Source organism: Primulina eburnea, chromosome 17 (assembly GCF_022965805.1).
Source record: "Primulina eburnea isolate SZY01 chromosome 17, ASM2296580v1, whole genome shotgun sequence".
Lineage (NCBI taxonomy): Eukaryota > Viridiplantae > Streptophyta > Magnoliopsida > Lamiales > Gesneriaceae > Primulina > Primulina eburnea.
In genome coordinates, this window is record NC_133117.1 from 28800049 (window position 1) to 28813005 (window position 12957).

Below are 12957 nucleotides of genomic sequence, written 5' to 3' on the forward strand. Positions count from 1 at the left end.
TCGCAGCACTTCTTGTCAGCTTCATTGTATCCTAACAGAATATCGAGGTTTCTAGCGACAGATAAACGACAGCGCTTCTGCCATATCTCATCTTCATAAGGATTTTTCTCGGAACCGCCATAGTTAGGAAATACGTTCACTCTCGTCTTTCTTGTGATGAGTCGTGGAAAGGTAGGGACTGTATAAATAGCCTCTATCTTGTCAAACGAACACTTGAGATTTTCCATGACATTTGGGTCTTCTTATCTTTGAGAGAAATATGAGAGTCGAAGGGACACTTGAGATTTGCCATGAACATTTGGGTCTTTTTATCTTTGAGAGAAATAGGAGAGTTGGTGAGGAAAATGGCAGACATCCTCCTTGTTCGGTAGAGTGTTCTGTTTTCAGTGAAATGTTTCGTGAGGAGCATGTATTTGTTTAATGTGTAATTTACTCATTTAAATGCCCAGCATCTCTCCTATGGTTTAGCGATGTGGGATTTCGCCTAAGGGCCTTCTCACCCTCCCTTTCGGGACTCAGCGTCCTCACTGAGGTTTGTCCTACCATCCCAAACCCACGTGGAGTCGCTCTGATACCAAATGTCACGGTCCAGCCCACTTGTGATATTGTCCGCTTTGGCCCAAGGCCTCGCGGTTTTAAAATGTGTCACAATGGGTTGTTACACGCTTAGTTAAATGCCCAACATCTATCCCGTAGTTTAGCGATGTGGGCTTTCGCCTAAGGCCTTCTCACCCCCCTTTCAGGACTCAACGTTCTCGCTGAGGTTTGCCCCACCATCCCAAGCCCACAGGAGGCGCTCTGACACCAAATGTCACGACTTAACCCACTTGTGATATTATCTGCTTTGGCCCGAGGCCTCACGACTTAAAAACGCTTCACAATGAGTTGCTTCGCGCTCATTTAAATGCCCAGCATCTCTCCCGTGGTTTAGCGATGTGGGATTTCTCCTAGGGGCTTATAAATGTCTCGGGCCAGCCCACTTGTGATATTGTTCGCTTTGGTCCGAGGCCTCACGGCTTTAAAACGCATCACAATGGGTTGCTACACGCTCATTTAAATGTCAATCATCTCTCCCGTGGTTTAGCGATGTAAGATTTTGCCTAAGGGACTTCTCACCCCCTTTTCGAGACTCAGCGTCCTCCCTGAGGTTTGCCCCACCATCTCAAGCTCACGTAGAGTCGCTGTGATACAAAATGTCATGGCCCAACCAACTTGTGATATTGTCCACTTTGGTCCGAGATCTCACGGCTTTAAAACGCGTCAAAATGGGTTGTTACACGCTCATTTAAATGCCCATCATCTCTCCTATGGTTTAGCGATGTGCGATTTCGCCTAAGGGCCTTCTCATCACCCCTTTCGGGACTCAATGTCCTCGCTGAGGTTTGCTCCATCATCCTAAACCCTAAACCCTATTACAACAATAAAATTGAAATATTATATAATTATTACTCATGTTAACATCATTGTTAACATCCATACATTTGCTGGCACTATTGATAGGTTTGCTTTTGCAGCAAGCTCCGGCAGGTTGTGCCGGTCTCAATACAGAAAAAAAGCTGTTAACGACGGTTTTAAAAAAATATCGCTAATATTTGCGACGGTTTTCACAAAACCGTCGCCATTTAAAACTTTGCGACGGTTTTACAAACTACCGTCGCCAATTTTAGTGACAAATAAAAAAATCGACGCTGATTAGGGACAGTTATACTAAATCGTCGCAAATTAAACCGTCGCTTTTAGCGACGGTATATAAACACCGTCGTTAATTTGCGACGATTTTGTGAATCCGTCGATAATTTAGCGATGGTTTTAGGATCTATCACAAATTATCGACGGGTTTTCAATAATTAGCGACGAAAGAACCGTCGCTAATGCGTTTCTTTTGCGTAAGCACCGGTAGGTTGTGGCACAAATTATTCAACTGTGCGTTTAATATGATTCTCCTATACTCCAATATAATCAATCCATGACACATATCTATTTCTTAGTTATTATAATAATTAAATACCAAATATAAAAATAAATAAATATTTTGATTTTAAATTAGCATTAACAACATAAAATTGAAGTTAATTATCATGTTATTCTCGATTTCTTTCTAATGTACTAGCAAAATTGATTATCTAATATTGATACTTAAAAATATATAACAAACACGTGTAAAATATAATATAATTATATATGTGATAATTACTTAATATTTTTCGGCTTAAAAAAATTTATGTGATACCAATAAATTAAGACAGATTTAACTATTTAAAATATAATTATCTATCTGGTTAATCCTTAAAAAATAGGATTATAAGTTCCAAAAAAAAAGAGTTAAGCTAAGCTCATGACTAGCATTAATATATTATTTGAGATGGTTGAATTAAGTTGAGTAGGCATTATAGCATTTAGACACTATCGTGCATGTTGAATTGTGCTCAATACAAAACTTTCGATCAATTTTACATGTTAACGTCATTCATGATACTGTCTCATATGTACCTACTCACATACTGTCACGGCCCAGCCCACTTGTGATATTGTCCGCTTTGGCCCGAGGCCTTACGGCTTTAAAACGCATCACAATGGGTTGCTACACGCTCATTTAAATGCCCATCATCTCTTTTGTGGTTTAGCGATGTGGGATTTCGCTTAAGGGCCTTCTCATCCCCCTTTCGGAACTCAGCATCCTCGCTGAGGTTTTTCCCACCATCCCAAGCCCACGCGGAGTCGCTCTGATACCAAATGTCACGGCCCAGCCCACTTGTGATATTGTCCGCTTTGGCTCGAAGCCTCACAGCTTTAAAACGCGTCACAATGGGTTGCTACACGCTCATTTAAATGCCCAGCATCTCTCCCGTGGTTTAACGATGTCGGATTTCGCCTAGAGCCTTCTCACCCCCCCTTTCGGGACTCAACGTCCTCGCTGAGGTTTGCCCTACCATCCCAAACCCACGCGGAGTCACTCTGATACAAAATGTCACGGCCTAGCCCACTTGTAATATTGTCTGCTTTGGCCCGGGGCCTCACGGCTTTAAAACGCGTCACATTGGGTTGCTACATTCTCATTTAAATGCCGAGCATCCCTCCTGTGGTTTAGCGATGTGGGATTTCGCATAGGACCTTCTAAATGTCATGTCCAGCCACTTGTGATATTGTCTGCTTTGGCCTGAGGTCTCACGGCTTTAAAACACGTCACAATGGATTGCTATACGCTCATTTAAATGCCCAGCATATCTCCCGTGGTTTAGCGATGTGGGATTTCACTTAAGGTCCTTCTCACCCCCGCTCTTTCGGGACTCAGCGTCCTCGCTGAGGTTTGCCCCACCTCTATCACACAAGAAAAAGAACTGATATATATATATATATAAATATATATATATATATATATATATATATATATATATATATATATATAAGACACACACACCTCTCCACACAAGAAAAAGAATTGGTCGATTATCATAACAAGTATATAGTGGCATACGTGACGCGTGTGTTTCGTAAAAATCTTATGTGCCATTTTTTATTATTGATACTTAATATATGACGAATGGCGCTCAAGCACACACGTCGTGTTTAAGTAAATATTGAGTAATCAAGTTTGGGAAGCTTGAAAATTAACAATTTTTTTTTTTTTTAAAAAGTTACAATTGAGACGTTTTTTAAAAATTCATATGATTAGTTTCTATATTGTACTATTGTTACATATTAAGTTATATTAGTTTTTGCGGTGTAATCGTGAATTGTAAGAAATGTACAAAGAAATATCGCACAAAACTTTAATTTATTTATAATTTAAAGGAAACATGACTTGTATTGCACAGATTGCATTTTTGTGTTTTTGTTATTTTTGTTATTGTTATTTTAAGTTGCAATTTACTTATCTGACTTGTTAAGGAAGGAAGTTTTTTGTTCCTTCACTAGTATTAGTTTTGTAAACTCGATTGTTTTTCTAGGGATTATTTTGTCCTGAGACATCGCATAAGTGTGTTCACTTGTCCATAAATATCTCTATGTTATTTTAATTATTTGTATATTATATTATTCTGCTGCATGTTATCACAATGTCTTACAACATTCGAGACAACACTTATCTCATACAAACAATTATTACCGTTCGTGCTAAACAAAATACTTTCATTTGGTATCATAGACAACTCTTGACGTTACTAAGTGAGATTTTTGTTATTTTTTTAACAAGTAAAATTCAATGGACGTGTTTTTACATGCACACACTGCACTATGACCACCTGTCTTGGATGGATCAAACTACACTATTTGGAAAGTCAAAATAAGATGCTATATCAAGTCCATAGATGAAAGAGCATGACAACGAGTTGTCAATGGTTGGACTCCACCAAAAAGAGTTGATGAAGATGGTGACAGTTTGATCAAACCAGAAAGTGAATTGACAACCGATGAAGTACAAATTTCCAACTACAATTCAAAGGCATTAAATATCATCTTCACATCAGTTGATATAAATATTTTTAGTCTGATTACCAACTGCTTTTCTGCTAAGGATGCATGAGAAATCTTTCAAAATCATTGTGAAGGATCTAAAATTATATGAAGAACGAAGTAAAGAATGCTAACCTCTAAATTTGAAAGTTTGAGGATCGAAAAAACTGAGACAATCACAGAGTATGATCATTGTTTGAGAGAGATAGCTAATGAAGCGTTTAGCCTTGGCGATCCAATTTCAAATGAAAAATTGTCAGCAAAGTATTAGGATCACTTCTGGAGCGTTTCAATATCAAGATCTGTGCAATTGATGAAGCACGGGATACAACTCAGCTCGCACTAGACGACTTAATCAGTTCCCTTCGTACTTTTGAGATGGACATGAACTTAAATAATTTCAATATTATTAATTATATTGACTAATCAAATAAAATTCGCATTATAATGTTAGTACAATTACCTCTTTAAAATCAATTTCGAGAAAGAACACACTTGTGACAAAATCTCTTCATCATATCTGGTTGTCGTTTGAGAACACGACACCGGAGCTTTTGGATGCAATGAGAAAATTAGATATGAAATCTTACTATATATATTTAAATTTTTTAAAAAAACAAACAGCAATAGAATTATTTACTAAATTGTCTTATTTGTGTTTGTAATTTTAGAAAATTATTAATTTATGATATTGATGCCTAACAGGACTATACATTTATATATATAAGACTCTTCCAAAAAATTATCATCAAATCGAAATTGTTAATTTAGCGATTTGGCCCAAATTGGAACCAAGACAAAAAATATATTATTCTAAAGAGGTTATTATTAATTTATCGACTACTAATTTAAAGAGGTTTTATTGTACTATATTTGTTAAAATTTTGATTATAATCAATTCCGGGAACTGAGGCGTCTCGTCGCCGAAAAGAAACTCACTCTCCTATTTTTGAGTGAAACCAAAATGAGAGAGGTTAATTGTAGAAGTTGGAAATACAAGCTGGGATTTTCAGGGAGTTTTCTGGTTGATTGTAGAGGGCGAAGTGAAGGACTTGCATTACTTTGGCAGGATTCAGTTTTTGTTACGATTAAATACTATTCTAACGGACATATTGACTGTCTTGTCCAGGAATCAGAACAAGAGTGGCGATTCACTGGATTTTATGGACATCCTGAAGTAGCCATGCGTCATAGTTCCTGGGAATTATTGCACCGCCTTAAAGATATGACAGAGCTCAGGGAAATGCCTTGGATTGTGGGTGGTGACTTCAATGAAATCTGCTACGATAGTGAAAAATTGGGTGGTAATAGAAGAGCACCAAGTCAGATGCAATCTTTCCGAGAAGCGCTTGAGATATGCGAACTCCAAGATATACACGGTAAAGGTGAGCTTTTTACGTGGGTTAACAGAAGGGACTCTAGCAGTATTATCTTCGAAAGGCTCGATCGGTTTGTGGGAAATCTAAAGTGGCGGTTGCTTTTTCCGTCGGCTTACGTGTTATCATTAGAGTTTTACCATTCGGATCACAGACCTATCTGCATGAAACTACAGGGAGACAGCCTGCAAACCAGCATAAAGAAAGGGAATCGAGAGTTGAAATTTCGCTTTGAAAAAGGATGGTTGATGGTGGATGAGTGTAGGGAGGTGATTGAGCGTGGGTGGGGCAACAAAGATCATTATGTTCCTCTCCTCGAGCGTATTGAATCATGCAAAAACTCGTTGACTAATTGGGATGCAGCGAGACTTCGTCGAATACCAAAACGGCTCAAATCAAAACATGCATAATTGAATAAGTTAAGGACAAGTGCGCATTGGTCTGATAATGCACCCCAAATTACCAGTCTTGAAAGTGAGATAGAGGAAATGGCCACCCAGGAGGAGATGTATTGGAGACAAAGGAGGAGAATCTCTTGGCTCAAAGATGGGGATCGCAATACCAAATACTTCCACTCAAAAGCTTCTCTTCGCCGAAATCAGAATACAATAATAGGCTTGGTATCAAATCAGGGGGACTGGTGTACAGAGACGCAAAGCATATCGACGATTGTGTTAGACTACTTTGAATCTTTATTCACATCGTCTAATCCATCGGACGATGAGATTGGACAAGTTGTAGATGTAGTGGCTCCGCAATTTGATATTCAGATGAATCAGGTTCTCTGTGCCCCCTTCACGTCAACGGAGATTAGACGAGCTCTCTTTGATATGCATCCCGACAAAGCCCCAGGTCCTGATGGACTATCTGCGCTATTCTACCAGAAGTTTTGGGATGTAGTTGGTAAGGATGTTACGCATGCGATACTCCGTGTGCTTAATGAGGGAGCCTCTCTTGAGACATGGAATGACACACTTTTCACCCTCATTCCGAAAGTAAAAAACCCGATGATTGTGAAGGAATTCAGACCTATCAGCCTGTGTAATGTATGCTACAAAATTGTCTCCCGGGCCCTTACCAATCGATTCAGGCCAGCGCTTTCGAAACTTATTGAGGCGTCACAGAGTGCTTTTATCCCAGGACGCCTTATTACTGATAACATTATTGTGGGGTTCGAAATATTGCATTGGTTGAGGCACATGAAAACTGGATGCAGTGGATATGCGGTCCTTAAACTGGATATGAGTAAAGCATACGATCGAGTGGAATGGGAGTTCCTGCAGCAGATGATGTTAAAATTGGGTTTTAATCAGAGTTGGGTTGCGAAGGTGATGCACTGTTTCAAATCTGTTTCATATTATTTCGGAGTAAATCAGGAAGTGGTGGGATCTATTAAGCCGACTCGCGGATTGAGACAGGGTGATCCATTTTCGCCTTATCTCTTTGTTTTGTGTGCTCATGGTCTTTCTTCTCTCTTTAATGCCTTTGAAACTAGAGGTTTATTCCGAGGAGTTAAGATTGCACCTACCAGTCCATCAGTTTCTCACCTGTTCTTTGCAGATGATAGTCTGGTATTCTTTAGAGCGAATATGGAAGAAGGAGCTTGGGTAAAGGAGTGCTTGTCCATATATGAGAAGGCATCGGGACAACTCATCAACTATGATAAGTCATCTCTTTCCTTCAGTCCCAATACTCATCCGTTGCTTATGGATACGATAAAGAATATCTTGGCTATTCCTGTAGTACACCAGCATGAATTATATTTGGGCCTTCCTACAGTTCTTTGAGAAGCAAAAGACTCCAATTTAAATATCTGGTAGACAGAGTGGTACAGAGAATTCAAGGATGGAGTAACAAGTGGTTTTCCACAGGGGGGAAGGAGGTGCTCATTAAATCGATTCTCCAAGCTATTCCTACCTTTGCTATGTCTTGCTTCAAGCTACCCACCATGGTCTGTGAAGATATTGAACGGGAATGTGCGAATTTTTGGTGGGGTGTTGATAATGGTAAGAGGAAGATGCATTGGCGAACCTGGGATTTTCTTTCCCAGTCTAAAGGAAGGGACGGCCTTGGGTTCAGGAAACTAGCGGAATTTAATAGAGCTCTGCTAGCTAAACAATTATGGCGCCTCATCCGTAATCCTGATTCTCTAGCTGGTCGAATTCTGAAAGGAAGATACTTTAGACATGGGTCGGTGCTGCAAGCGGGATTGGGTAGTAACCCCTCTTACATATGGAGATCGATCTTATGGAGTAGAGAAATCATTGTGAAAGGTCTGCTTTGGCGAGTAGGAGATGGTACAAAAATTAATATCTTCGAGGACAGATGGATACCAAGCATGTGTTCTAACCTGCATGGATCTCTAGTCTCTCGGGATCAAGGAAGAACGGTAAGTACTCTAATCAGGAATGGTGGGTAGGATACTGATCTAATCATTTCTAGCTTTGACCCTCATGTGGCTAGTGAAATCCTCAAGATCCCACTTCCTGTTACTGGGGTTTGTGACACCCTATTATGGAGGTATGACGCTAAAGGTCATTATACAGTGAGAGATGGATGCCGCCTTCAGCGTGGATTATTCTCACCTCCGGAACATCAGTCGGCTCATCTTAATGAGGATTGATGGTCTTTTATATGGAGCTTATCTGTCCCGCCAAAAATCCGATTATTCTGGTGGAGTATATCACATGATTGTATTCCGACTAATCTAAACCTATCTCGCCAGCATGTTCCAGTCAATGAATCTTGTAGTCTGTGCAACTTCCCGAGGGACTCTACTTGTCATGCTCTATTTTTCTGTGCTGCAATCAAGCATTTGTGGAAGAACACTTCTTTTGCTATTGTCTTGCGTAGAGCCACGCAATCTTGCACTCTGGAGCTATGTCTGTGGTTGAAGGAGCAATTACCCAAACCGGATTTTGAGGAGTTTGCGATCCTCACATGGGCAGTTTGGCGGGAGAAGCAAAATTTCCTGCATAGTGATAAGAAGAACCCATTAGCAATGACCGTTTCCTGGAGCTCAGCGATATTACCAGACTTCCGCAAAGCTCGAGTCAAAGAGAAAATAGTCGCTGCAGATCCAAGGGTTAATCTGGAGAAGAGTTGGACGCCTCCCAGTCCATGTTCGCTCAAGCTCAATGTAGATGCAGCGGTGAATTATGAGAAAAACCAATTTAGCATTGGGGGTGTAGTTCGAGACAGTCAAGGTCGCTTGCTGCTGGCTTTTGGAAAACAGATCAATCAGCCTTTATCAGTAGTTCATGGGGAATTACTGGCGATCCGGGAAGGAATTATTCTTTTGTACGATAAAGGTTTTACTGATGTTCAAGTAGCTTCGGATTCCTTATTGACAGTGCAGGCAGTCACTACCAACCAAGGTGATCTTGGGTACACTGGTATTTGTGCAGCAGATATTAAAGAGCGGTTGAAGAAACCTGTGATTTTTGAGTGCATTCATGTTCGTCGTTCTTCGAATATAGTTGCTCGTAATATTGCTCATTTTGTTTTTTCTTCCCCATCACCATTTGTAAGGGTGAATGGTGAATTTCCATCGTGGTTGGTCAGGCTTGTAATGGATGATTTTATTCAATAAAGTTACGAGTTTTACCTTCAAAAAACACTAGTAAATATTTGGGTGGGGGACCCTAAATATTCGGCACAATTTTTCCCCTAATTTTTTCATTTGATTTTAAATATTATATAATGTAGCTTTAAAATATGAAAATATGATGAGAAATTTTTAGAATTACTAATATATACATATTAATATAATATAATTTAAGGGCAAATTTGGTCAAAAATATTTTGGTGTCCCTCTAATATGATCAAGTATTATAATCAGTATAAAAGTATACATACTATAGATGATAATGAAGGGATCGATAATTTATTCGGGGGTCTTCCGAAAAATTTTTATCTTATGAATTCATCGAAATTATTAATTTACCAAATTGACTAAAGCCGTGAATGAGATAAAAATATTATTTTAAAGAAGTTATTATTAATAATACCAAGGATTAATTTATAGAGATTTTATTATAGTATATTTGTTAAAATTTTGATTGTAATCAATTACTTGACAGAAACACTAGTAAATATTTGAAAAGAAAAACCCCTAAATATTTGGCACGATTTTTTCCCTTAATTTTTTATTTTATTTTAAAAAAATTATATAATGTAGCTTGAATATTAGGCTCTCCATATATAATGCAATATGTGTTAGACCCTTTACCATTCGTCGCATGTTATTCTCCTTCGATCGATAACCCCTCATGAGAATACAAAAGTTCCTTTCGTTTGGATTTAAATCAAGAATTGAAGAATAAGAAAGCAGTGGTGGTGACCGCTATAGCCGCAGCAAAGGATCAAGATATGCTAGGTGAATCCATAGTAGCAATTGTCGGATTACGAAATGTTGAATCCATTGTTGTTGCTGTTGCTGGTTTCCACTTCCTGTTTTCTTGACACCTATATATATATATATATATATATATATATATATATATAATATATATATATATATATATATATATATATATATATATATATATATATATATGCGATATTGATCGGTCGACAAATCAAGAAACAGGTATTGCGAATTCTTGTAAATTTTCTTTAACTTAGATGTAAAAATAATTTAATTGTTCATGTTGTTGTGTGGCAAGATTGTTTCTCGTACATGTTCTTGCAAGATAGTCACTGCTAGCTGCCACTCTTTGTTTTTCTTCTAATTTCTTCCATGAGAGAACTGTCCTTTGTATCGAGTTTAATGAGGCATATCATGTTGGTTTAAAGTCTTGAATTAATTTAGTTTTTTTTTTAAGAACAAAATCTTTGAAAATTGTCCTCTCTTATACGTTGAAATTGTTCGTAAGTTCTTGAAACTTTTCTTGCAAGGTGTGTGTGTGTGTGTGTGTGTATATATATATATATACTGATTTCAACGACTAAAGAATCAACGTTTCTTGTGGAAGAATAAGAAATCAATAGTAGGGGAAGCTCGAGCAGCATCGTGGGCGCGGCAGGTCATGTTGATCACGACGTTTCTCTGAATGTAAGATTTTCATGATTCTTGTTCTGGTTTGAATATTGGATCTGCATGTTATTTTTTGTCTGAGAAAGCAAGTTTGATTTCATCAGATGACACCTTCCATGCATGTTTCATGTATTTATGTGTGAGATTAAATTGAAGAAACTTCCAGTATAAAGATAAGAACATTTGTTATTATCTGATTCCTAAATAAATGCATTGTTTAGTTGTTTTACTAAAAAGAAAATTAAAGAAGAATAAGTTGAATTTAATTAATCTTGAATTTAATTAGTTGGTTTTTATAAATAAAATATTCCAAAAACCGTTTCTTATAGAGGATCGATGTATACCCATATAATGGTGAAATGCTATAATTAAAATCAGTCCTATATAATTTATAGAATTAAGTTTTTTGTGTGACTATCTTGAAATGGATCGGCTCGGTCCATATTTGGAGTCAAAAGTTATACTTTTGATATCAAAAATAATATTTTTTCATGAGTTAAGTCGGATAAGATTTCCGTCTGACGAAATTGATCTGTGGTAAATGACATTGATGTCTGACAGAACTATACATTTATATATACAAGGCTCTTCCAAAAAATTAGGACCAAATCGAAATTGTTAATTTAGCTATTTGGCCCAATTTGGAATGGAGACCAAAAAAATTATTATTCTAATTTACCGACTATTAATTTAAAGAGATTTTATTGTACTATATTTGTTAAAATTTTGATTATAATCAATTACTTGGCACTAACACTAGTAAATATTTAGGGAAAAAACCCTAAATATTCGGCACAATTTTTCCTCTAATTTTTTCATTTGATTTTAGAATTTTTATAATGGAGCTTGAATCCAGTTATCCAGCCTCTCACGGCATGAAAAAAATTTGATATATCCAAACATTCTAGGTTAATGCTGATAATTTATAGTCCATCTGGTATCAAAATCTCACATTTAGAGCAAAATCTCACAAAAACACAAGTAAAGTAATATTTTTTCATAGATCGATTCGGAGATCCATAACACAAAATTAACCTATGAAACAGTCTAAGATTTTTAGTGATTGGATTAATATATTTGTTGTATCAAAACATTCTAGGTTAATGATGATAATTTGTTGTCTATCTGGTATTAAAATCTTACATTTAGAGCAAAATCTCTCAAGTTCGAAACTTAACTTACAATCCCCTCCATCAAATAAAATTAAATAAAAATTCTATGTCAATATCCTACAAACTATTTCATCTAATTAATTTTAATAATTACCCAATTAAAAACAAGACCCAAGTCACCCGAAGCCAGCTGAATTATGAGGCCCTAAACTCCACATTGATCTCAAATGCAATTTTTGTCGTTGGGTCTGTACTTTTAACTTGCAACTTCTTTTTACATCTTCATTTTATTTATATCGTTTATAAAAAATAATAAATTAGAAAGGCTACATATGGAATCTTTAAAATTTTCGAATGTGTGTTGGATACTTGAATACTCTTTTAATATATAATTATATCAACTGAAAATTATTGGTCGTCTATTTAAGCGACGATGGACACATTAACAACACATATCAGTTATTTGCTCAATCAATACATAGAGGAGCCGAGAATTTCTTCATCTAAAGATCTCATCCAAAATCAGAGTTACGACGTATAAGCTTATAATATTTGTTGCACCGCTGTTTGAACAATATTTAAAAATTGATATTATGTAGTAGTGTATTGACACTCAAGGCTTTTGTTTAGAGCATAAAATTTATTTTTTTCGCTGTTTTTTTTTTTAAAAATACTCAATTACTATCACGTCAAAAAAATTTCTTGTGACTATTTTTACCAATAACCATGATTTTTTTAACCACGTAAGAAACAACATATTTCCTTGGAAAAAAACAAAAATTATTTTTTATTTATATACCTTTGAATATTTTATCCATAATTATTTAAAAATTTCTAGAAACATACTTTTGAAATTTGATAGCAAGAAACCAAAATTTCACCGTATGTATAACTTCGTATTTTGAGAGAAGAGAAACGAGCCCTTTGAGAGGAGAGAGGGTTTAGTAGAATTAAAGTCTCTAGGGTGAGAGCGGAAAAA

At 36.7% G+C, this 12957-nt stretch overlaps 1 protein-coding gene across 1 annotated transcript; it reads left to right on the forward strand.

Annotated features, from left to right (window-relative positions):
* Positions 1–5416: 5416 nt before the first annotated feature.
* Positions 5417–6238, forward strand: LOC140818017 (uncharacterized). Its single transcript, XM_073177809.1, has one exon. The coding sequence runs from the start codon at positions 5417–5419 to the stop codon at positions 6236–6238; it is 822 nt and encodes a 273-aa protein (XP_073033910.1).
* Positions 6239–12957: the final 6719 nt, after the last annotated feature.

Bases quoted from the DNA above. Each gene is read 5' to 3' on its own strand.
- LOC140818017 (XM_073177809.1), top strand. From the start codon at position 5,417: ATGAGAGAGGTTAATTGTAGAAGTTGGAAATACAAGCTGGGATTTTCA.